The following is a 26,893-nucleotide window of genomic DNA, read 5'->3' as shown; positions in this document are numbered from 1 at the left end:
TCTTCCTTTGCCATTGGTTCACCCTCCAATGGCCGCAGCGGCCGGCGCACTGCGCTGATCTGAAGCCAGGAGCCAGGTGCTTCTCCTGGTCTCCCATGTGGGTGCAGGGCCCAAACACTTGGGCCATCCTTCACTGCACTCCCAGGCCACAGTAGAGAGCTGGCCTGGAAGAGGGGCAACCGAGACAGAATCCGGCGCCCCGACCTGGACTAGAACCCGGTGTGCCGGCGCCACAGGCGGAGGATTAGCCTATTGAGCTGCAGCACTGGCTGGATCCTGCTTCTTGTCATACATGTTTCCATGCTGGTCATCAGCATGGTCTCTTTCTGTAGTATAGATCTGTGTTGTTCAGTACAGGAGTCACTAATTTTATGTGGCTATTTACATTTTAATTTATATTAAAATAAAATTGAACTAAGACTTAAGTTGTTCTAGTTTTACAAGTGACCACTGGCTTTTGTATTGTACAACACAGCTCTGGAAGATTTCTATAATCCTAGAAAGTTCTGTTGGACATGTAAGTACAGATTCCATATTTTTTGCCTTCACTACCTGCAGCTGATTCGTTCTGGAGCCCCACTGCTTTGGTTCAAATCCTGATTCTCTTCCTAGGATTGTGATTTTGAGCAAGTCCCTTTCCTCTGAGCCTCAGATTTGTTTGTTTGTTTAAAAGATTTATATATTTGAAAGGCAGAGTTACAGAGACAGAGATCTTTTATCTGCTGGTTTACTTCCTAAATGATCGCAATGGCCAGAGCTGGGTCAATCCGGAGCCAGGAGCCAGGAGCTTTTTCTGGGTCTCCCACATGGGTGCAGGGGCTCAAGCACTTGGGCCTTCTTCCACTGCCTTCCCAGTGCGTTAGCAGGGAGCTGGATCAGAAATGGAGCAGCCAGGATTCCAACCAGCAGCTATATGGGATGCTAGCACTGCAGTCAGTGGCTTTACATGTTATGCCACAACTCGGGCCCCTGAGCCTCGGTTTTCTAATTTATAAAATGAAGATAGTAGAAATAGTTCGTGCTTCTTTTTTAAAGTTTTACTTATTGATTTATTGGTTTTTTGAAAGGCAGAGAGACAGAAATGAACACAGAGAGATATTCCATCTGCTGGTTCATTCCCCCAAATACCCACAACAGTAATGGCTGGACTAGACCAGAGCCAGGAACCAGGAACTCAGCCTAGGTTTCTTAGATTTCAGGGACCCAAGTACTTGAGCCATCACTGTTGCCTCCCAGGCTGTGCATTAGCAGGAAGCTGGGATTAGAGTAGACCTGGGATTTGAACACAGTGTTATGGGATGTGAGCATCTCAAGCAGCATCTTCACTGCTTCTCTAAGTGGCCATTCCAGTTTGTACTTCTTTGTTTTTTTTTTTTTAACACTACCTTAGCCAAAAGGCCAAGAAGCGATTCTTATAAAAAAATTGAGAAGCAGAGTTATAAACAGAGAGAGACATGGAGGGACAGAGGGAGGTTCACTCCGCAAATGGCTGCAGTGTCTGGAGCTGGTCCAATCCGAAACCAGGAGTCAAGAGCTTCTTCCGGGTCTCCCACACGGGTACAGGGGCCTGAGCACTTGAGCCATCTTCCATTACTTTCCCAGGCCATTAACAGGGAGCTGGATCACAAGTGGAGCAGCCGGGACTCAAACCGGTGCCCATGTGGGATGGCAGCACCACAGGCACAGGCTAAGCCTACTAAGCCACAGCACTGGTCCCCATATCTGGTTTTTATTATTCATTCCGATGCCCTTGCAGATGTAGTCAGTACACAGTGCTGAGGTCTTCCCTCACCTCACAGAAGTAGCACATAGCCTATACCCCCTCCTTCCCTGCTCTTCCCTGGATAGATCCTTTGCAATCGAAACCACCAAAGAGCGGGAGTCAGCACAGAGTGCTCATTAGCAAGTTCCCAGGCATGGTTTAGTGTAAATGATGTTATATAGACTGCCAAAGATGATTTCCCTCCATCTCCAGCCAGCAAATATGGAGTCATTTTTTTTTAATTCAAAATAATTCTTTGAATCCCTAGAACAGTGGCTTCTGTCCCTGCAGAGAGAGAGTGGCATTGAAAGAAGACTCACCTAAACGGCTCCAAACTAATCATGCCAATGAATTTTAGGGAATTTCTTACCACATTAGTCATCTTCAGAATTGGAGGAATAGTCTGTCCCTCCTCATGCCTACAGTGTAATCCTGTGGAGGAATTCAGTTTATTAGTTTTAACAGGAAACACCTTCTATCTTAGGTCATCTAATTTTTTTTTCAAGAAGTCTAAAAAGCCTGTTCAAAGCCAGTATTTTCATTTTATTATTATTTCTGAATTACAACAGTTGTTTTGAAATCATATCAGGAGCACCTGAGCATATGGGAAATACGCAGAGTCCAAAGATGAAAAAGATCTAAAAGGCTGCCTGTTGGAGGAGTTCTTTAATTATTTCAAAAAACCCACTAATTGTATACATAATATTCTTTACTTATGTAAGAAGAATTTTGTAAGTTTCTTTAGTTTCTGTTTCTTACTAAGCCTGGAAAACATTCCAGGACTGTCTGATCCAAGAACTAGCCATGATAATAGCTTCATATTTAAACACTGTTGGCTTTCACAAACCACAGAGACTAAGAGGAAAAGCTTTTGTGCTATCTCTTGAAGACAGGAGCATTTTTACTATTGAAGCATTTCTTTGTATAACCTTTGAAGGAGTAAATGCTTTAGATGTGAGTTTGGTTTTCTTTTTTAAGATTTATTTATTTATTTGACAGGCAGAGTTGCAGAGTGGAGAGAAAGAGGGAGCAAGAGGGAGAGAGAAAGAGAGATCTTCCGTCTGCTGGTTTACTCCCCAAACGGCTGTAACGGCCAAAGCTCAGCCAGGTGGAAACCAGGAGCCGGGAGCTTCTTCCAGGTGCCCCATATGGGCGCAGGGGCCCAAGCACTTGGGTCATCCTCCATGTTTTCTCAGGCACATTAGCAGGGAGCTGCATCTGAAGTGGAGCAGCTGTGACTTGAACTGGCACCTGTATGGGATGCCAGCACTACAGGCAGCAGTTTAACTCAATATGCCACAGTGCTGGCCCCAGATCTGAGGTTTTTAAAAAGTGTTCGTAGCAGCCTATGCTGGAGAATTGCTGTCAGAAAGCTAATTCTAATTTCTAGGTTTGATTCTCTGGGAAAGGTTTTGAGAAATATGCATTTCAAAGTACTACAGATGTTTTTGAGGAACAGGTTAAGGGTTTGTGATTCTTTTAGTTCCTTTTTTTTTTTTTGAGATGCAGGTAGGAAGGGAAGGAGGGAGAGAGAGAGAGAGAAACAGAGATCTCTACTTGTTTACTTCCCAAAGGCCTGCAACAGCTAGGGCTGGGCCAGGCTGAAGCTAGAAACCAGGAACTCAATCTGGGTCTCTGACGTGGAGTCAGGGACCCAGTCACTTGAACCATCACTGTTGCCTCCCAGGGTGCACATTAGCAGGAAGGTAGAATCAGAAGCAGAGCTGGGACTCGAATGTAGGCTCTCTGATAATGGGATGTGGAAGTCCGAAGTGATGTCTTAATTGCCGTGCCAAACACTCAACCCTTAGTTCATTTTTAAAATTGTCTTCCTTTTCTGCAGAACTTTTCACATCTCCCACTGTGGCTGATTATGTAAGGCTTGACTGTGTCTTCTGCCAGTTAAAAAAAAACTGAGTTCTCTGATAGCCTAGACAAAAAAGTGTAATGAGAACATTCTGCCAGCGCCGCGGCTCACTAGGCTAATCCTCCACCTTGCGGCGCCGGCACACCGGGTTCTAGTCCCGGTCGGGGCGCCGGATTCTGTCCCGGTTGCCCCTCTTCCAGGCCAGCTCTCTGCTGTGGCCAGGGAGTGCAGTGGAGGATGGCCCAAGTGCTTGGGCCCTGCACCCCATGGGAGACCAGGAGAAGCACCTGGCTCCTGCCATCGGATCAGCGCGGTGCGCCGGCTGCAGCGGCAGCCGCGGCAAAGGAAGACCTTTCTCTCTGTCTCTCCCTCTCACTGTCCACTCTGCCTGTCAAAAAAAAAAAAAAAAAACATTCTGTCTGCCTGTACTATGCTAGGTGTGGATAATCACTAGGGAAGGTATGTGTAGAAGTGAAATGGGAAATAAGATACCAGCAGTACCACTTATGAGAGGCATGTAAAGCCACCCAGTGGATTAAGATACTTAGAAAGCTGTTCTGGGGGCTAGTGTTGTGGCTCAGCAGGTTAAGTCACTACCTGTGATGCTGGCATCCCATATGAACATGGGTTCCAGTACTGGCTGTTCTACTTCGGATCCAGCTCCCTTCTAATGCACCTGGGAAGGCAGTGGCTGATGCCCCAAGTGCTCAGGCCCCTGGTAACCCAGATGGAGTTCTGGCTCCTGGCTTCAGCCTGGCCCAGCCCTGGTTGTTGCAGCCATTTGGGGAGTGAGCCAGCGAATGGAAACTCTCTCTCTTCCCCCTCTCTCTCTGTAACTCTTCTGTCCAAATAAATAATTTTTTAATTAAGCTGCTCTGGATCATTGATCTGGCGATGATTGAAGGACACTAATAAAGGAAGGTCAAAGAGGTCAAATACCGCATATTCTCCCTTATATGTGGGAGCTAAAATTAAAAACAAAGCAAGCAAGAAAGAAATGCCCGTGTGTGTGTATCAGTATTGCTGTAAACATAGTTTTGCAAAACTTTTATACTTAAGAATATTATACTATTGGGGCCAGTGCTGTGGTATAGCTGGTAAAGCCACCACCTGCAGTGCCAGCATCCCATATGGGTACCGGTTTGAGTCCTGGCTGCTCCACTTCTGATCCAGCTCCCTGCTAATGGCCTGGGAAAGCAGTGGAAGATGGCCCAGGTACTTGGATCCCTGAACCTACGTAGGAGTCCCGGAAGAAGCTCCTGGTTCCTGACTTCAGATCGGCCCAGCTCCAGCCTTTACAACCATTTGGAGAGTGAACCAGTGGATGGAAGATCTCTCTGTCTCTCTGTCTGTAACTCCGCTTTTCAAATAAATAAATGAATCTTTTTTTTTTGTAAAAAGACAATGTTATACTATTATAGTTTTAATGATTTGTGATTCTTTTAAAATTTACTGTATATGGACGAAATGGTCATTTTTCCATTCGATTTTTTTTAAGATTTATTTTTATTTATTTGAAACACAGAGTTACAGAGAGGCAGAGGCAGAGAAAGAGAGCTCTTCCATCCACTGGTTCACTCCCCAAATGACTGCAACTGCTGGAGCTGAGCTGATCCAAAGTCAGGAACCAGGAGCGTCTTTCGGGTCTCCCATGCAGGTGCAGGAGCCCAAGCACTTGGGCCATCCTCTACTGCTTTCCCAGGCTATTGCAGAGAGCTGGATTGGAAGTGGAGTAGCCAGGACTTGAACATGCTGCAGGTGGCCACTTTACCTGCTATGCCACAGTGCTGGTTTCAGAACATCTGCTTTTATACATTAAAGGAAATTATTGGAAATCCTGTAGTTTCCATAGCTCTTGACAGTACCAATGTTCATGAAAAAGAAATAGTCTTTCCTTCCTAGAGTTTGAAGTGAGCAAAATTGTAAAAAAAAGAGTTTTTTTTGTTTTGTTTTGTTTTGTTTTGTTTTTTTAAAAACTATCTTGCTTTGTTAAGAAGTAATACTTTTCAGGGACATCTCTTTCAGTCATTAAAAAAAAAATTCCTGGAGCAGGCATGTAACTCAGTGGTTAAGGTGCTAGTGCCTTTGGGGCCGGCACTGTGGCCCACTTGGCTGATCCTCTACCTGCGGCGCCAGCATCCCATATGGGCACTGGGTTCTAGCTGCTCCTCTTCCAGTCCAGCTCTCTGCTGTGGCCCTGGAGGGCAGTGGAGGATGGCCCAAGTGCTTGGGCCCCTGCACCTGCATGGGAGACCAGGAAGAAGCACCTGGCTCCTGGCTTCGGATCAGCGCAGCACCGGCCATAGCAGCCATTTGGGGAGTGAACCAATGGAAGGAAGACCTTTCTCTCTGTCTCTCTCACTGTCTATAACTCTACCTGTCAAAATAAAATTAAAAAAAAATTTAATAAAAAAAAAGATGCCAGTGCCCAACATCAGAGTGCCTGTGTTCGGTTCCTGGTTCCTGACTCCAATTTCCTGCTTAATGTAGACTCTGGGAAGCAGCAGTGTTGGCTCAAGTGATTAGGCTCCTGCCACCCACGTGGGAGACGTGGATTGTATTTCTGGCTATGGGCTGCAGCCCTGGCTCAGTCTCAGCTGTTGCAGGCATTTGGGAAGTGAACTAGTGGATGGGACCACTCTCTATTTCTGTCTTTGTCTGTCTCTCCATCTATTTCTCTGTCTGCCTCTCAACCTCTCAAATAACAATAAATTCTGCCCCAGTTTCTTGAATAACCTTGTTAAAAGCAATGCAGAAGTTTGTCCCATTTTATGTTGTAGGCACAGCAGCTTGGGAAAAATTCTTCAATGTGAAAACATCTATAGAGAAGGTCAACACATTGGTTGTTCATTTGATCTGACTAAAGTGAAGGATTCTACTGCTGAACAACATGGTATCCAAATAATGGTCAAGGATAATGCAGGAAAAATTAGACCATCTTTCAACGTAGTGCCTTTAGCTTCCCATGGTAAGTTTAAGAAGTCATCTGTGGCAATGTGAATAAATGTGTGTTATAGCGGGGCTGGCATTATAGCGTAGCAGGTAAAACTGCCACATGCAGTGCTGGTATCCCATATAGGTGCGGGTTTGAGTCTCAGCTACTCTACTTGTGATCCAACTCTCTGCTAATGACCTAAGGAAAAGCAGCAGAGGATGGCCCAAGTACTTGTGCTCCTGCCACTCACATGGGAGACCGGATGAAGCTCCTGGCTTCTGTCTGGCCCAACCCTGGCCATTGAGGCCATCTGGGGAGTTAACCAGCAGATGGAAGATCTCTTTCTCTTTCTCTCTCTCTCTGACTTTCAAATAAATAAATACATCTTTTTTAAAAAAGAAAGAAGTATGTTATAGCTTTTGAACAATTAATATAAATAATAAAAATTATGATTTTGGTCTTAAGAGCTTCCTCAAACAAGGGGCTCTATTGATATAAACTTTTCTTTGAGAGATCTTTTTCAAAGAAGCAAACTTGGACATTCTAGTATATACTGAACACATATGCCAGATATTTTATCCTTGTTAACTTAGGACTCCACTGAGACTTAGAGTAGTTGTAGAGCCAAGAGTGGAACACTGACTCTGAGGTCTATTCTCTTTACAGTTATGATATTGAGAGGATAATGCTTATATGATGATATATAATTTCTGAGTAATTTACCTCTTCATTAGAAAAAGCTTAGGCTTAAGGTGATATAATCAGGGGTGATATTCAAAATGCTTACCGCTCTATAGAGCATAGGCACGGATTTGTTGGAACAGTTAACATAGCTATATGTGGGTATGCCAACCAGGTATTGGCATACTAGAAACATGAACACAAATTATCTGATTGAGGGCTTGTCTCCTCCACTTTGGACAAGGCATATCAACTCTCCTGCAAGTGGTTCCTTATGTATAAAACAGAATATATAGTTCCTTTGACCTTGAAGGATTGTTGTAAAGTCAAATGATACAAGGTATATAAAGAAGTTTTTATATATCTCTAAAGCAAAATACCATAGTCATATGCATTATTTGTTGTAATATCTTAATAGGGAGCTCATATCTGGCTAAGTGGTATACAAGTGATTTACTGATAAAGGCTCCTGAGTCTGAGTAGAACACTGTTTACCACCCCTTCGTGTAGTCAAGAAAGTGAATTCTGATAGGAGACCAATGGCAGCTGTTTGCAGTCCACGAGCGTGAGGGCAGGGTAATTTGCCAAATATGGTGAGATGAAGCAAAGCCCTTCTCTTTTCACTGCCTTGTTTGGGAGGTTGTCCTAGATGAATGGTTCTAAGGCTTATTTTACTTCTTCCTGGACTTTGATAGTGGCATAAAGAAAACTGCTCAGCTAGAAGGTACACATCATCAAGTTTTCTGTAAATCATCCATTATTATCAGTTATGTGGCCTTAAAAATAGCTGACTTCTGAAAAAGTAAATTGAACAGGCTGATGTTCTTTTTTTTTTAATGTATTCCAAATTGTGATTCTACTCATGTAACATTGCATTTATCATCACAAATTTTTTTTTTAAGATTTTTATTTATTTAATTGAGAGGTAGAGTTACAGACAGTGAGAGGGAGAGACAGAGAGGTCGGTCTTCTATCCACTGGTTCACTTCCGAAATAGCAGCAACAGCTGGAGCTGAGCCAATCCGAAGCCAGGAGTCTCTTCCAGGTCTCCCATGTGGATGCAGGGGCATAAGCACTTGGGCTATCTTCTACTGCTTTCCCAGGGCTTAGCAGAGAGCTCGATCGGAAGAGGAGCAGCCTGGGTTGGAACCGGTGCCCATAGGGGATGCCGACACCACAGGCGGAGGATTAACCTACTGCGCCACAGAGCCAGCCCCGACAAATGCTTTTAAGTATACAATTCAGTAGTGTTAAGTATATTCACAGTGCTGTACAACAGATCTCTAGAATATTTTCATCCTGCAAAACTGAAATGTGCCCATAAGCATTGATTTCCCCTTCGTTGACAGCTTCCTTTCTGCTGTCTGTTTCCTCCTTTAGATACCTCATATCTAAATATGAGGGGAATATATAGTATTGGTCATTTTGTGACTAGCTTATTTCATTGAGCATAATGTCTTTGAATGGCATAAATGTTGTAGCCATGTCAGAGAGCTTAGGCTAATGTTTTAAGTGTGATCTTTGATTGGCATGAGTGAGTGACAGCTGGGGAATACCCTTGGATCCAGTGCCTTGTCACTCATCGAGTAGAAGCATATCTGGATTGAAGCCCTTCTTTATTCCTTCTGCTGAAGCTTAATCACACCCTGGGCCAGCTTCTAACCAGGATGCAGGCCAGAGTTCCTGCCATTTCCCAGAAACCCACAAAGACTCCCCTTAAATCCATTTTATGAAGCAGTTTAAGATAAACTTCCTCTACAACTTATTTTGTAGCTAATCAAATTCCGAAACTATGTATCTGATCATGTAAGGCTATTAAAGAACATCAACCCTATTTTGATTTAACTTTGTGACATTATCCCTATATTATGTATGTGTGTATATAAATAAATAAACTCTGGATATTTTCTTTTTCTTTCAGTGAAACCTGATCCTCCACATATTAAAAATCTCTTCTTCCAAAATGATAACTTACATGTGCAGTGGGAGAATCCACGGAATTTTACTAGCAGATGCTTATATTATGAAGTTGAAGTCAATAACAGTCAATCTGAGACATGTGATATTTTCTATGTAAGTGTTTTAGATTATTGTTTAGAGATTTTCTTTCATTTGAATTTCTGACTCTGAAATATCAATGAAATATAGAGAGTTGTCATCTGATGATCGTGGTGGAACTTCTTCTCTAATATAAGGCATGATGGAAGATTTGGCTGCAATATTCAAGCCATTCATTAATTCTTTTGCTCACCAAAGTTTTATTTTGTGTTTACTATGTACCAGGTACTGTTTTATGTGCTGGGGATAACATAGTGTACATGATGACTAATGAACAGCTTTTTTTCTTCAGAAAGCTTACATACTAGAAAATAAGTATGTAAACAAGTACACTAATCTCAGGAAGCATGAATGCTCTAAAAAAATGAAATGGAGTGATGTTGTAGAGTGGCTGGGAACACCTGGAGGAATGCTAGGTCGGGAGAACATCTGAAGTAATGACATTTGAGTCCAACCAGAATACTGAGCAGGAAATAACTCCCTTAAAGATCTGAGGGTAGAGGAGACTCCAGGGCTTTGAGGCAAGACTGAGCTTGGAACGTGTGAGAAAGCAGAACCGAGGGTGATATGGCCAGAATATGTCTATTTTGGAAAAGATGTCTTAGCAGTAGAACAGTAGGTAGGGATCAGATCATGTAGATGCAGGTAATCTCTGACTTATGATGGTTCAACTCATGGGGTGAAAGTGATACATATTCAGTTGAAACTACATTGTGAATTCTGAGATTTGATCTTTACCCAGGCTAGTGATACACAGTACCATCAGTCCATTCTTATATTCTGGGCAGTGCAGGTAGTCACAGCTCCCAATTAGCCCAGAACTCATGAAGGGAAATAACCAGACTGTACAGTCTGCGGTGCTGCTAAGCTTCACTGGTTGGTTAGTTAAGGGTAGTAAATGTATTTTTGACTTAATATTTGAATTTAAAATGAGTGTATTAATAGTATGTAATCCCATCATAAGTTGAAGAGCGTCTGTGCTTGGAGGCTCTAGTAAGGCTATTCCATTTTCTTAGATTCTAGACAACTAAAGCACTAAATGAATAGTCAGTATATGTTGGATTATGCACATGTGTATGATTCATAGTCTAATACAAAGCATGCCAATTAGAGGTCCCTGTGGGCATTGATCAGAATGTGCTAGAACCTCAAGGCTCCAGTCACATTGCTATGTTTTAGAGTAGAGGTCACAAACTAGGCCCTTACACATTTTACTTAGATTACAAAGTGGGGTGTTGTTTGTTTATTAAATTTGAATTTTTGCCCAGATTTAAAATCATGTTACTCAAGGAGTGTATTTCCATAGGACGGTACCTCCAGCCCATGAGGACTACACCACTCACATGCTATCTGCCCGCACCCTTTGCGCATTTGAGTTTTAGAAGTTAGAAGCCAAAGGGCTAGTGTTGTGGTGTAGCCGGTAAAGCTGCTGACTGCAGCACTGGCAAGCATCCCATAATGGCACTAGTTCGTATCTCAGGTGCTCCGCTTCCGATCCAGCTCTCTGCTAATGGCCTGGGAAAAGCAGCAGAAGATGGCCGCAGTGTTTGTTTGGGTCCCTGCCACCCACATGAGAAGTCCAGATGAAACGCCTGGCTCCTGTCTTCAACCTGGCCCAACCCCAGCCATTGCGGTCATTTGGGGAGTGAACAGCAGATGGAAGACCTCTTTGTCTTCCCTTCTCTCTCTCTAACTCTATCACATAAATTTTTTAAAAATTAAATAAATGTTAGATACTTTAAAAAAAAGCAAGTGTTCTATATTTGGCTTTTAAAGCAGCCCAGCATCTTACAAGTGAGTAAATTACCAGGACCAGTGTTTGGATCAACATTAAACTTTCAAAATGCTTATTAAAATCATCCAGTTTGGGGCCAGCACTGTGGCATAGCCGGTAAAGCTGTTTCCTGTGGCGCTGACATCCCATATGGGCATCAGTTCAAGTCCTGATTGCTCCACTCCTGACCCAGTTCTCTGCTGATGCACCTAGGAAAGCAGTGGAGGATGGCCCAAGTGCTTGGGCCCTTGCACCCAGGTGGGAGACCCAGAAGAAGTTCCTGACTCCTAGCTTCGGATCGGCCCAGCTCTGGCCATTGGGGCCATTTAGGGAGTGAACCAGTGGATGGAAGACTTCTTTCTCTCTTTCCCTCAGTCTCTCTCTAACTCTGCCTTCCAAGTAAAGAAATAAGTATTTTTTAAAAACTCAGCCACTTTTGACAGGCTGTAACTCCAGAAGGAGTAACCAGGTCTACAGCAGAGCAGAGCTCTTCTGGGCATTTGCAGGTGAATCTGGAAGCTGAAATCTATTAATCATTATTACTACTAGAAACCAGACATGCCCATGGGAAAGAAAAAGGGCTTCCACGTGGTGAGAAGGATTTACTTGGATTTATAACAAAGTGAGTTATCAGAAAGCTGCAGTATACTTGACTACCCCCAGCCTCTGTGTTCTTCTGCTGAAATCCTGAGACATCAGCTACTTGTACTTACTTTACCACAGTTATGTTTCTCTGTTTCAGTTGATCACATGTATGCCTCTTCTGTCTTGTGAAAATATAAATTCCTATTGGGAAGAGTCAGATGGTATCTACTGTATGTTGCTATTCCTGCTACTAATAGCAGCTAACATTACACATTGAATGATTACTGTGTACTAGTATTTTAATAGGCAGTGCATCTGGATTGCCTTATTTAGTCCTCACAGTAACCCCAAGGATCTAGGACCTGTTGTTGTGGTCCCCATTTTATAGATGAGAAAACTTGGTTTCTCCTAAGATCATATTTCTAGTAAGTGATAGAATTAAGATTTAAGCAAAGTTTGGAATCCAAAGCTTGTATTTCTTTTTTTTTTTTTTTTTTTTTTTTTTGACAGGTAGAGTTATAGACAGAGAGAGAGACAGAGAGAAAGGTCTTCCTTCCATTGGTTCACGCCCCAAATGGCCGCTACAGCCGGCGCTGCGCAGATCCGAAGCCAGAAGCTAGGAGCTTCTTCCTGGTCTCTGTTGCAGGTGCAGGGGCCCAAGCACTTGGGCCATCCTCCACTGCCTTCCCAGGCCACAGCAGAGAGCTGGACTGGAAGAGGAGCAACTGGGACTAGAACCCGGCTCCCATATGGGATGCTGGTGCCGCAGGCGGAGGATTAACCAAGTGAGCCATGCCGCCGGCCCCAAAAGCTTGTATTTGTTAACCATTGGAGACCACCTCAGTATTTCTTCTTTTTCTTAAAAAAGTTTTATGTGTTAATTTATTTGAAAGACAGAGTGAAAGAGAGGGGGAGACAGAGAGAAGTCCATAACAACTCATGAAATAGGTACGTATTTTAGCCTACATTTTATTGAGAAAATAAGGCTCAGAGAGGACAACTAATTTGTTACAGGTCACACAGCTAGTAAGTCAGTATGGCTTCAATGGTGGGTTGATCTCCATGTATTAAATTTTTTAGAGCCGGCGCCGTGGCTCAATAGGCTAATCCTCCACCTTGTGGCGCCGGCACACCGGGTTCTAGTCCCGGTCGGGGCGCCGGATTCTGTCCCGGTTGCCCCTCTTCCAGGCCAGCTCTCTGCTATGGCCAGGGAGTGCAGTGGAGGATGGCCCAGGTGCTTGGGCCCTGCACCCCATGGGAGACCAGGAAAAGCACCTGGATCCTGGCTCCTGCCATCGGATCAGCGCGGTGCGCCGGCTGCAGCGGCGGCCATTGGAGGGTGAACCAACGGCAAAGGAAGACCTTTCTCTCTGTCTCTCTCTCTCACTGTCCACTCTGCCTGTCAAAAAATAAAAAAAATAAAAAAAAAATTTTTTTAAAGATTTTATTTATTTATTTGAGAGGTAGAGTTACATACAGTGAGAGGGAGAGACAAAGGTCTTCAATCCGCTGCTTCACTCCCCAAATGACCACAACAGCCGGAGCTGAGCTGATCAGGAGGCAGGAGCTTCTTTTGGGTCTCCCACACTGGTGCAGGAGCCCAAGGACTTGGGTCATCTTCTGCTTTCCCAGGCCACAGCAGAGAGCTGGATAGGAAGAGGAGCAGCCGGGACTAGAACTTGCACCCATGTAGGATGCTGGTGCTGCAGGCGGAAAATTAACCTGCGCCACAGCGCCAGCCCCCCATGTATTAAAATTTGACCAAGACTACTTTGTATGTACACCATGTGCACAATCGTTGCTTAATAAAGTCTTGTTGAATAGAGTTGCTTTTGTTTTTTACAGACTTCTGAAATGAAGAAAGCACATACAGTATGGAAGTTATGATTTACAGAACTGTAGTCTATTTGGAATTAAATCTGTTTATACACTTGAGTTTAATGCTCTCTTTCCTAGCAGATGTTTGCCAGCTGCTTCCTCCCCTTAGAATGTCATGAGCTTTTTGTGTGCTCACTGATTTCAAGCTCTGCTAGTTAGACTTTTTTTTATTTTTTTTCAAGAATATTTGAGGAATTATTTTGTGTGGTAATAACATTTAAGAGAAGGAAGTAAGCTGGAACATAAACGGGTGCCAACACATGGGGCCTGTGGCACGATGAAGCTTATAACAGAATCACAAAGAACAAAACAACTTGTTTTTGACATGCCCACCTCCCTCCAACCCTATCCCATCCCTGCTATCTACTTGGTGCTCTGTGCCCTTGCCTTACTTTTAATTCTCAGAGTCATCTGAGTAACTGATCATCTATGCAAGAGGATTTACATTTGGACAAGAGCCTGGAGACGTAAATCTACATAGTGTTTTGTTAACTTTGGAATTTCTCGACTTGGGTGGTGGTCCAGGGTAGGAAGATCCGTTAGTCTTCACCCTTATCCCTCAAGGGTTGATTGATACTTGTGATTCCCCAACAGGCCTGTGATTCCAAATGGCCAGCAGTGGGACACATTCAGCCCTGGGTGACTTTTTCTCTACCTCTGTATGAAATATTGAAAAAAGTCACCCTTATTCATTCTACTGGCTTTTAAGCTTGTCACAAATGCTGATAGGAAACCTTTTAATGAATGAAATTGAATCCCAAAATTAATGGCTAGGTATCTGATCTTTTCCCTATGTTTAAATGTTTCTTTGGGGGCCGGCGCTGTGGCATAGCGGGTAAAGCCACCACCTACAGTGCCGGCATCCCATATGGGCGCCAATTCCAGTCCCAACTGCTCTAGTTCTGATCCAGCTCTTTGCTATGGCCTGGAAAAGCAGTGAAGATGGCCCAAGAGCTTGGGTCCCTGCACTCGTGTGGGAGACCTGGAAGAAGCTCCTGGCTCCTGGCTTCGGATTGGCCCAGCTCTGGCTGTTGTAGCCATTTGGGGAGTGAATCAGCAAATGGAAGACTGACCTCTTTCTCTCTCTGCCTCTCTGTAACTCTGCCTTTCAAATAAATAAATCTTTTAAAACAAAATGTTTCTTTGATGTTGAGTATGTAAATTAAGGAATACAAATATTCATGCATTGATTTTTTTTAAAAATTATTTTTGTTCAAAATACATTTAAGTAACTGATTAGTATCTGTAAACTAGATAAAAAGTGACTTATACTATGTGGAGAGGAATTTTGCATTATACTTTGTTTTCTCCTACTCAGTCATTTTTTATATCTTATACTCTTTTTTTAAAGGCAGTTTTTTTTTAAGATTTTTTTTTTTTATTTATTTGAAAGGCAGAGTTAAGAGAGAGTGAGAGAGAGAGATCTTGGTTTATTCTCCAAATGGCCACAATGGCCAGGGCTGCCAAAGCCAGTTACCAGGAGCTTCTTCCAGGTCTCCCACGTGCATTTGGGCCATCCTCTGCTGCTTTCCCAGGCATACTATTAGGGAGCTGGATTAGAAGTGGAGCAGCCAGGACTCCAACCAGTGCCCAGGGATGCCAGCATTGCAGATAACAACTTTACCCACTATACCGCAATGCCAGCCTCCTACCTTATATTCTTAACAAAGGAGATTAGTCTTGCTCTTTCTCAAAACTGCTTATTGATGTATAGTCCAGAATAGGAAAATCACACCAATCATGATTTGTTTCATGATTTTTCACAAATGATTAACCAGCACACCAAAAGCCCAGTCATGACCCCTTTCTCCTCTCTCAGAGAACCACTGCTTTTCTGACTTCTAATCCCATACATATTTTTATTGTTACTTTGAAAACTATGTAAATGAAATTATCCAAAGTGTATTTTCTTTCTTTCTCTCAACAGTTTATAAGATTCACTAATACTGTTTCCTATAGTTTTAGATGGTTCATTCTCATTGCATTCATTCCATTGTGTGAATATGCTATATTTTAGTTATCTATTCTTCCATTGGTACATATTTTTATAGTTTTAGTTGGGATTTTATTAATAGAGTTTTTATGAACATTTGTGTGTCTGTCTTGTGCACTTGTACTTACATTTCAATTGGGCATATATGCAAGGGGACTTCCAAAAGTTCACAGAAAAATTTTGAAATGCCTGCCTCATTTTCTCATAATACTCAGTTCCCAAGAACTTTATGAAGACCCTTTGTATGAATGCATTTCAAAATTTTTTGTACCAAAATAAGTTTATCTGTTAATTCTATTTTTCCATGAACTTTTCAAGGTACCCTTGCATATGTCATAAGAATACTTAGAATTTTTAAAAGATTTATTTAGTTAATTTTTCAGATTTGTTTATTATCTTTGAAGATTCATATATTTATTTGGAGGGAGAGTGACAGAGATATTCCATTTGCTGGTTTATTCCTCAAATGGTCTTAACAGCCTAGGCTAGGCCAGGTTGAAGCCAGAAGCCGGGAACCTCATCTGAGTATCCCTCGTGGGTGCAGGAGCCCTAGGACTTGGGACATTTCCCCTGCTTTCTCAGGCACATTACCAGGGAGCTGGATTGGAAGTGGAGTAGCCGGTACTTGAATTGGCACCCATATAGGTTGCCAGTGTTGCAGGGGTGCTGCTTAACCCACTAAGTCACAATGCCAGCCCCAGAGCACTTTTTCATTAGTTTATTGACAGTTTGTGTAACCTCTTGTGAAATGTCTTCAAGTGTTTTGCCAGTTTTTCTATTGGGTTTTCTTTTTCCTAATAATTTATAGGAAAAAAATATATATGCAAGTGCATCAGAAATTGTGAATGTGTTCTCTCACTTTGTGATTTACCTATTTATTTCCTCAGTAGGTAATATTTCATCTGTCATTTGATGAACAGAAGTTTTAAATTTTAAGATAGTCAACTTTATAAAGAATTTCCCTTTTTGGTAAATAAGGCATTTTTTATCCTATTTACATATTTTTCTTTGTCATGGTCATGATGATCTGTTTTGCTCTTAAAGTTTGCTGTGTCTATGTATTTATTTGCTCATTGACTTTACTTTTCACATTTAGATCTGCAATATATGTAGAATTGCTTTTGTGACTAGTGTAAGGTAGAGGTTGGGATTCCTTTTTTCCCATGTGGGTATGTAATTGATCCACCACCATTTACTAAAAAGGCCAACCTTCTTTCACTGTATGTGATCTTCTTTTAATGGGATAAAAGTAAAGCTTAGTAGAAATAGCTAACTGATTTTTTTAAATATGTTTTTTAAGAGAGTCATTTTTTTCTTCTTTCGAGGTTGAAGAGGCCAAATGTCAGGATTCAGAATTTGAAAGAAACACGGAGGTCAGTAAATTAAACTTCAGCTATTTGTACTTAGACAAAGCAATTGGAGTTGGGACAGGGCAATCATAGTGTAAATTTAAACTGCTTTGAGAAAAACAAAACTACTTTGTTCTGTGGATTGTTGCCAACTTTTTTAGGAGTTGAAGTCATATAATTTGCGTTACAATCCAAGTCTTAATCATATACAGAAGTTGGCAGATAATTATATTATGATTCAATTGCAAAGACTGAATAAATTAGTAATATCTCTTGTGTATTTTTATTTTCTATCTAAGGATACAATTTGTTTCATGGTCCCTGGTGTTCTTCCTGATACTTTGAATACAGTCAGAATAAGAGTCAAAACAAATAAGTTATGCTATGAGGATGACAAACTCTGGAGTAATTGGAGTCAAGCAATGAGTATAGGTAAGAGAACAGGTTTCATTAAAATTTAAAACCTTGATGCATGGAAACTAAGCTGAAGCAGAAAATAGGTTAGAGAAAGAAACTGTCACTTTTTGTTGATGTCAGCCAGAGTATTTACAATTAAAATTTCTTTTTTGTTTATGTCAAATCACTCTGTGTTAATTTACAGTATCCAACTTTTTGGAAAACCACAAGCCAAGTGGTGTTATCCTTGCCTCTGTTCTCATTTTCATCAATATAGAAGGCAGGCATAATCAAATATGCAGATTATACAATGCTAGAGAACTTTCTTATGTGCTGGTTGACAGAATCAAGAATGGAGCAATATTTAGGATATCATTTATTTTTAAAACATTTATTTATGTATTTATTTGAAAGGCAGAGTTAGAGGTGGAGAAACACACACACACACACACACACAGAGAGAGAGAGAGAGAGAGAGAGAGAGAGAGAGAGATCTTCCATCCACTGATTCACTCTCCAAATGGCTGCAACAGCAGGGACTGGGCCAAATGGGGGCCAAGAACCAGGAGCTTCTTCCAGGTCTCCCATATGGGTACAGGGACCCAAACACTTGGGTCATCCTCCGCTGCTTTCCCAGCCCATAGCAGGGAGCTGGATTGGAAGTGGAGCACCAGGACTCGAACCAGCACCCATATGGGATGCTGACATCACAGATGGCAGCTTAACCTGCTACACCACGATGCCAGCCCCTGTTATATCATTTAAATCTGAATCAGGGTTTGAAAAAAAATTGTTTATTAATTGAGACTGACCAAACTGGGCTCAAACACAGGATTTAAAAGACCTGTGCTTTATGGATGTGAATGTTGTGTGGTGAGATACAGGTCTTTATTTGACTGTGAGCTCCAGGTGACTCAACATTGGAAACTTAAATATCCCTAAAAGTCATTTGAGGTCTTCCCCAAACAGTGATCGTGCAGTGCCCATGACAAGGGAATTACTGATGGTGCGGCCCAGTGGTCTGGGCCCCATAAGAAGTGTTCAGTATTCTGTTTCAAGTACCACGTTGTAGGAGATGCTTTGGCAGACCAGAATATGTCCTCAAAAGGGTAATCAGGATGTTGAGGAATCTCAAAACTTGGCTAGGAAAATCTAATCAAATAACCTTGAGGAGTCACGATTGCTGAATTCTAGTAATTGACGTATTATTAGGTAGAAGGGGGAATTGGCTTTTCCTTCTGTGGTCCCTTGGGCAGTATTGAAACAACTTAAGACCTTGTTAAACAGCTGTCTCAAAGTCATAGAGGCAGTTTGCTAAAGTAGTCAATTACCTGTTAATTAAGAGACTGAACAAGCTATGGTCCAGACATGGTTGTATAAGTTTTCTGTTGTGTGACAAATTACCTCAACATTTAAAAAAAAATAGAAAGTGAAAGAGTTACAGAGAGAGGTAGAGCCAGAGAGAGAGAGGTCTTCCATTCCACTGGTTCATTCCCCAAATGACCACAATGGCCAGAGCTGAGCTCCTCCAAAGCCAGGCGCAAGGAGCTTTTTCCGGGTCTCCCACGTGGGTACAGGAGCCCAGGGACTTGGGCCATCTTCTACTGCTTTCCCAGGCCATAGCAGAGAGCTGGATTGGAAGAGGACATCCGGGATTCGAACTGGCGCCCATATGGGATGCCGGCACTGCAGGCTGGGGATTTAACCTGCTGCGCCACAGCACCAGCCATTAAATTACCCCAACATTTAGTGACTTAAAACAACACATATTTATCAATTCACAATTTGTATGGGTCAGAAATGTATGCACATCCTAGCTAGAGGTCTCATGAGGTTGCATTCTAGCTGCCACTAGAACTGCAGTCTTATCTGAAGGCTTGACTAGGACTGGATTATCCACTTGCAAGCTCATTCATGTGGTGGTTGGAAAGCCTCAGTTCCTCACTGGTTGCTAAATGGAGGCTGTAGTGAATTGAATTGTGTCTTCCAAAAAGTATTTTCAAGTTCCAACCCCTGGTACCCATGCTTGTGACCTGCTTTGGAAGTAGGACTTTTTGCAGATGTAGTCAAGTTAAGATGAAGTCATACTTGATTAGAATAGACCTTAAATCTAAGGACCAGTATCCCCATAAGAAGAAGAGAGGAAACAGAGAGACACACAAACAGGGGAGGCCATGTGAAGAAGGAGCATGACCATGCTGGGACCTTAACTTTGGACTTCTAGCCTCCAAACCTGTGAGAGAATAAAGATCTGCTATCTTGAGCCACCCAGTGTGTGGTAATTTATCACAATGGCCTTAAAAACTAATATAGAAGTTGACCCCCTAGCCATTTGGACCTCGCTCAAAGGCTACCTCCTGACATTGAATCTGGCTTCTACAGTGATCCAAGCAAGAAAGGGTGTGTGAGGGAACACCCAATATGGAAACTATGGCCTTTTATAATTTGATCTTGGAAATGAAATTCGATCACTGCCACTAATTCTGTTATTTAGAAGAGAGTTAATCCAGCCCATGCTCAGGGGAAGAGATTACATAAGAGTGTGAATATCCTGAGACAGGAATCATTTGAGGTCATCTTAGAGGCTACCTAAAACAATGGTGCTAGGCCTTGATGATGCCTTCTAGATAGTCATACCCTAGCAGGAAAGATAAATGTATAAATAGACAAATGATAATCTGTGCATTAGGTATAGCAAGGCAGGCTTTCGGATTGGACGTTGCTATATTTGAGGCTTGCCTCCATATTCCATCATTTACTAAACTATTCTGGACGAATTACTAAACCTCTATGGGCCTCTTCCTTATCGAATATAGGTAGCTAACACTATCTATCTTTATAGCATAGATATAAGCACCCACTGTGGATTCAAACGTGTAGTAGGCACTCATTTAAGAATAGTAGTCTTGGGGCTGGCATTGTGGCATATAGAGTTAAGCCTCTGCAAGGCTGACACCTGATATGGGCACCAGTTCAAGTCCTAGCTGCTCCTCTTCCAATCTAGCTCTCTGTTGTTGCCTGGGAAAGCAGCAGAGAATGGCCCAAGTGCTCAGGCCCCTGCCACACACTTGGCAGACCCAGATGAAACTCTTGGCTCCTGGCTTCAGCCTGGCCCAGTCCTGGCTGTTGTAGCCAATTGGGAAGTAAACCAGTGGATGTAAGATCCCTCTCTCTAACTCTGCTTTTCAAATGAATAAATAAATCTTTATATACAAAAAGAACAGTGGTTCTTGTGTTAGGGTTGTTTTAGATGTTCTTAGTAATGGTAAGGAAATATAGTCACTCTCAATGAGCTGTCATTTAATAGATATGGTGTGTTTGTTAATAATGTTTGAAACTAGGTAAGATATCCTGAATTTAGATAGTCCTTAAAGTGTTTATTCATTCAGATGTGTTTTTAGGCACCAGGGCAAAACTTTAAAAAAAATTTTTTTTAACTTCAAAAATACTAAGAGAGGAAGGTAATTGAAACATTTTGAAAAATATCTTGGAGTAGGGGACAGAAATATTTGTAATCTTGCTAACAAAATTGCTGCTTGATTTACTACTAAAAGGGTTTCATTTCTCTGTTTGCTTTCCATTCTCCAGGAAAGGAGCCCAATTCTACATTCTATATAACCATGTTACTCATCATTCCTGTCATCGTCACAGGTGCAATCATAATCCTTCTGCTTTATCTAAAACGGTAAGGCAACTGCCAACGCAAGTTTTACAGTGTCTGCTAGCCCAGTTGCTATGGTTATTGCTCTCTGCACTGGTATTCTATGCTTGCCAGGTATATGTAGAGGCCTTTTGGCCAGAAATGACTTTTGGTGATATAATATGTCAAAGAAGTATTACTGTGCACACTCTCTGGTGGGGAACTATTAGATTTGCCTCCTAGGCCTCTGCTCAAGTACTGCTCCCTTTGCACATGGTTAACGTTGTTAAATAGGCCCTGTGTTCACTTCATTCTCTCAAATGCCCAATTTCTGAACACTTAGTTGATAACTGGTAGAATGAAGTTTTAGAACTGCAGAGTGCTACTAATGAAATGACTTGTCCAATATATGAACACAAAGCAGGCTGCTACTTACAGTTGTAGGAAAGAAAACTTCATCAGTTTGTTACTTCTGTATGGTATTCATTCTCTAAGAATGTTGTATTTTATTCTCACAAGAAGGACTGTTACTTGTTCTTGCAATAAATACGTAAGATGGGAATAAGGCTATTTAGCTAGGTCCAGAACGAGTATTTTATCATTATTTCAACATCCATTTTTCAATACCTGTTTATATGCCAGGCAGTGTTCTAAGTGCTGAAGTTATAGAGAGGTGTACAGGACAGACTGTATTCTAGAGAAATATATGTGTATATATGTATGTGTACATAGACATATATCTTCAGAAAATTCAAGGGAAAATGGAATTAAAAGATCTTGGGTACAGAAAAATTCACCAAATAAAAATTTTTTTAAATCTTCAACACTTTATTTTTTATTATGTATTTTGAGAGGTAGAGCTGCAGACTGACAGAGGGAGAGACACAAATGTCTTCCATCTGCTGGTTCACCCCCCCCCCCCCCCAGTTGCTGCAATGGCTGGAGCTGGGCCAATCCAAAGCCAGGAGCCAGGAGCTTCTTCCAGGTCTCCCATGTGGGTGCAGGGGCCCAAGGACTTAGAATATCTTCCACTGCTTTACCAAGCCATAAGCAGAGAGCTGCATCAGAAGATGAGCAGTGGGGACACAAACTGGAGCCCACGTGGGATGCTGGCACTGCAGGCAGAGAGTTAGCCTACTACACCACAGCACCGATCCCACCAAATAAAAGTTTTACAAATTATTTTGTTCTTCACAGAGCTCATGAAAAATGTATATTATGGAAAAACTGTGCATAGATTTCAAGTTTTTCACACCAAAATGATTTCACATAGTGAGAAGCAAGGTTGGCAATGGGGGGCAGGGGTTGGAAGTTGTAGGAGACACATTTTACATAGGATGGCCAGGAGGCCTCTCTGAGAAGGTAACATTTGATGAAAGACTCATCTAAAGTATAAGAATGAGCCAGTCACGTATTTGAAGAGAGAGCATTCCAGGACAGGAAATAGCCAGTGCAAAAGCCCTGGTGCTAGGTTGAACTTAGTGTGTCTGGCTGGAATAGAAGCTGCAAGAGGGAACATGACAGGACATGAGGCTGGAGAAGTTGGCAAACCAAATCATGCAGGCCGTGGCAAGGAACGGAGATTTTTTTTCTTGAGCATGATAGAAAACGTTGGATAATTTTAAGCAGGACAGGTGAATGATGTGATGTGTTCTTATAAACGATCACTGTAGCTGTGAGCAGTAATTGACTTGGGCAAGAATGGAAGTATGTAGACTAGACAGGATGCATTGCAGTGTGTTGGAGTGGTGAGGGGGCTAGCAGTAGAGGCAGAAAGTAAGAAGTGCTGAGACTTGGGATGTGTTTGGAAAATAGGGTTGATACAACGTGATAGTTACTTGTCTATGGGGATGTAAGGGGAAACTGAGGATTCAGGGATACCTCTGAGATTTGGGCTTGAGCAGCTCAGTGAATGCAGGTGCCAATAACCAAGTCAGAGGAGATTGTGAGGAGGGCAGGCCTTAAGTGAAAGATGAAGAATTCATGAATATGTTATTAAGAAGCCTGTTACATAAATAAGTAGAGCTGTTACATAGGCAGTCATATACAAAGATTCTTCAAAGTTCTAAGGCAAAGTGGAATTAAAAGATAAGTTTGTTTTGGTGCAAGAATTGTTGAAATCAATGCATAATGTTTCTATAATATGCACTTTTGTGAACTTTTTGGATATCTCCTTATATATTAATCTGCAATTTAAGGGAGAAATCTGGGTGGGAGATACAATTCTGGGAGTCTTTTGGCTTGTAAATAGATTTAAAGTCTTAAAGATTTAAGACCAAAAGACAGTCCTCATAAAATGAGAGAAGAAAAGGGGACATAGACTGAACCCTACCTTTTTCTGAAGGAAGGACAGAACTTCCACTTTGACTATGACCTTGTCTAAATAAGATCGGAGTTGGCAAACTCAAGAGGCTTCCATAGCCTTGGAAGCTCATGACAAGAGCCTTGGGTGACTACTGACTTCATAAATAAGAGTGTCAATTGTTAAATCAACAACAGGAGTCACTGTGCCCTTACTCCCCATGTAGGATCTCTGTCCTTAATGTGTTGTACTGTGTGAATTAACGGTATAACTAGTACTCAAACAGTACTTTACACTTTGTGTTTCTGTGTGGATGCAAACTGTTGAAATCTTTACTTAGTATATACTAAATTGATCTTCTGTATATAAAGAGAATTGAAAATGAATCTTGATGTGAATGGGATGGGAGAGGGAGTGGGAGATAGGATAGTTGAGGGTGGGAGGGTGGTTATGGGGGGAAAAAGCCTCTATAATCCAAAAGTTGTACTTTAGAAATTTATATTTATTAAATAGAAGTTAAAAAAAAAGAAATTACAATAAATAAGTCCTTTAAAAAAAAACGAAAGACTAACCCTGGGTCATGCCAGTGGTACACCCTGGAAGATGAGCACAAAAGAGTGCTTTAAGATTCAAAAGTAGAGGGGCCGGCGCTATGGCATAACAAGTAAAGCCACCACCTACAGTGCTGGCATCCCATATGGGCGCCGGTTCAAGTTCCATCTGCTCCACTTCCGATCCAGCTCTCTGCTGTGGCCTGGGAAAGCAGGGGAAGATGGCCCAAGTCCTTGGGCCCCTCACTGACATGGGAGATCCAGAAGAAGATCCAGGCTCCTGGCTTCAGATTGGCACAGCTCTGGCTGTTAGAGCCATTTGCGGAGTGAACCTGCAGATGGAAAACTCTCTCTGCCTCCACTTCCACCTTTCCAATAAATGAATGAATGAATAAATAAATAAAATATTTTAAAGATGTATTTATTTGGAAGGCAGAGTTACAGAGAGGCAGAGAAAGAAAGAGATCTTCCATCCACTAGTTCACTCCCCAAATGGCTACATCAGCCAGAGTTCTGCCAATCCGAAGCCAGGAGCCTGGAGCTTCTTCTCGGTCTCCCACATGGCTGCAGGGGCCCAAGGACTTGAGCCATCTTCTACTGCTTTCCCAGGCCATAGCAGAGAGCTGGCTCTGAAGTGGAGCAGCCGGGACTCAAACCAGCAACCATATGAGATGCTGGCAGTGCAGGCGGCTGTTTTACCCACCTCGCCACAGCGCCAACCCCTATAAATAAATCTTTAGCAAAAGAACATTCAAAAGTAGAGAGCAGAGAATTAAGAAGAAAGAAGAATTAGGACCAGCTCTGTGATGCAGTTAAAGCCACAGCCTGCAGCAACTGGCATCCCATGGGTGCCAGTTAGAGTCCTGGTTGCTCCACTTTCGATCCAACTCCCTGCTAATGCACCTGGAAAAGCAGTAGAAGATGGTCCAAGTGCTTGGGCCCCTGCACCCATGTGGGAGTCCCTGATGAAGCTTCTGGCTCCTGGCTTTGGATTAGCCCAGCCCCAGCCATTGCAGTCAATGGGGAATGAACCAGCAGATTCAAGCTCGCTCGTTCTCTCTACCGTTCAAGTAAATAAATAATATTTTTTTTCCAAAATTATATATAGCAAGCTCTACTCTGGTCTATTAAAATGTAGTATCATTATTATTTAAATGATAAGATATAAGTAATTTGCTTTTATTATTGGTCTGTTTGCTCCACTCAAACTTGATGATCTTAAGATACTGATTTCCCATAGCCTGTTTTAGGAATTTTTTACAACTGTGTTGTTAATTTAGATGACTTGTGTACCGTGTCTTTTGCACATGTCTTCTTTTTAACGTGGCTGTATGGGATGCTTTTATGAACTGGAAGTTTTGATCAAAAATGTCTGTTTTTAAAGGCTCAAGATCATTATATTTCCTCCAATTCCTGATCCTGGCAAGATTTTTAAAGAAATGTTTGGAGACCAGAATGATGATACTCTGGTAAGCAGTGACTCCGTGGGGTATGGTATTGGTCCTTTGGAGGCTATGAGATTTTTAAAAATTATAGTAAAATATACATAAAATTTACCATTTTAGCCATTTTGTGTGTACAATTCAGTGATATTAAGTATGTTTACAATATTGAGCAACCCTCACCACTATTTCCAGAACTTTCTCTCACCCTAGACAAAAGCTGCCCGTTCCCCTCTCCATTCTACCTTCTGTCTCTATGAATTTGCCTATTGTAAGTACTATATATAGAGAGACTCATACAATATTAATCCTTTTGTGTTTAGCTTATTTCACTTAGCATTCTGTTTTCAAGGTTGATCATGTTATAACGTGTATCAAGAAACTACGGTTTATCAAAAAGATTAAAGAACTGATTTAAAATGTTGTGTCTCGGGCCAAACATACCTGCTAAGAAGTCCTCAGTATATTTTGCCCATCTCAGATCACCAGGCTCCTTTTCTCTCTCTGTAGCAGAGAACATAGTTTGTCAAAACATGCAGGGGGAGGAGTCCTCTTTATGACGCTAGCCCAATAAGAAGGCCTTCTGACTCTTAGATATTGTTTAAAAGCTGATATGGAGAAGTGTAAAGATAGGGTAAGTAATTGAAATGCATTTTGTTTATGTTGTTGCTTGGACAGCCAGCCTCCAAAGATAAGGAAGTAGAGCAGACCTACTCCACTTGTTGATTTCCTGCAGACTCTCCTGCTAGAATTTGTAACTAGAAAACTTAAGATGTTATGGGGACAAAGGGATTTGAGTTTTCTACGGTAAATACATTCACTCTAATGAAATAATAAAGATATTAAATAAAATATCAATATCATTTTATATATCCTAAATTAGTACTAATAAGCATAGGGCAGTTAATTTAAGGAAATAGTCTGGCATAGTAGATAATAACCTGGACTCTGGAGTCACATTGTCTGGATTGCAATCTCTGTTGTGTCATTTACTGTCTTTTTGACCTTGAGTAACTCCTTAGTCTCTTTCTCTCTCTGTGACTTAGCTTTCCTATTTGTAAAGCAGAGGTAGGGATAACATAGCTAATACCTTGTGAGTACTTAATAGGTGTTAATGATAAGTGTTATTAGTGATGATGATTTCTCTTTATCTTTAATCCCAAAATAATTCTTACAATAATGAGTGATTCACAACAGCAACAATGATAATTTTTGGTTGGGGCAAGAAGACATGGAGGCTGATACACTGTCAGAATAGGATTCATTTCTATTAATTTTTTACCAAGCCATCTTTACAGATGGTATATAGCCCTGGCTGATCCTGGGGATGGAGCACTACTAGGCAGGTAGGTCAAGAAGTCAGGTGCCTGATAAGAGGATTGTCTACTATAACTAGGCTGACTGGGGCAACTGGCATTTCTTCAACTTTAGTTGAATTACAATCAACTGGAGTACTTGTAAAAAACACAAGAGTACTTTTAAAAGTTTATGGTAAAATGGGATTAAAAGTGTGAGTTTAGGTGTAGGCATTTAGCTCAGGAGTTAAGATCTTGCTTGGGATGCCCACATGCTGTGTCGGGGTGCCTGAGTTCAAGTCTTGGCTGTGCTTCCAATTCCAACCTCCTGCTAATGCACACCCTAGGATGTCCTCAAGGACCCCACTGTTGTCTAAGAGGTCTG

General features: G+C 41.8%; 1 protein-coding gene across 1 annotated transcript in view; it reads left to right on the top strand.

The window, feature by feature from the left end:
- The window catches only part of IL13RA1 (interleukin 13 receptor subunit alpha 1), a 71,352-nt gene that overhangs the window by 34,244 nt on the left and 10,215 nt on the right, over positions 1-26,893 (top strand). Inside the window, exons 5-10 of the mRNA XM_008272919.5 lie at positions 6,410-6,597; positions 9,167-9,318; positions 16,859-16,906; positions 17,182-17,314; positions 20,867-20,963; positions 25,156-25,240. Of these exons, the coding sequence (XP_008271141.3) occupies positions 6,410-6,597; positions 9,167-9,318; positions 16,859-16,906; positions 17,182-17,314; positions 20,867-20,963; positions 25,156-25,240 (703 nt within the window). The remainder of the gene's footprint in view (positions 1-6,409; positions 6,598-9,166; positions 9,319-16,858; positions 16,907-17,181; positions 17,315-20,866; positions 20,964-25,155; positions 25,241-26,893) is intronic.

This window comes from Oryctolagus cuniculus, chromosome X (assembly GCF_051225735.1).
Source record: "Oryctolagus cuniculus isolate XC-2025 breed Fujian yellow rabbit chromosome X, ASM5122573v1, whole genome shotgun sequence".
Classification (NCBI taxonomy): domain Eukaryota; kingdom Metazoa; phylum Chordata; class Mammalia; order Lagomorpha; family Leporidae; genus Oryctolagus; species Oryctolagus cuniculus.
Note: the sequence above shows the minus strand (reverse complement) of the source record. Positions and strands in the feature narration are given on the sequence as shown.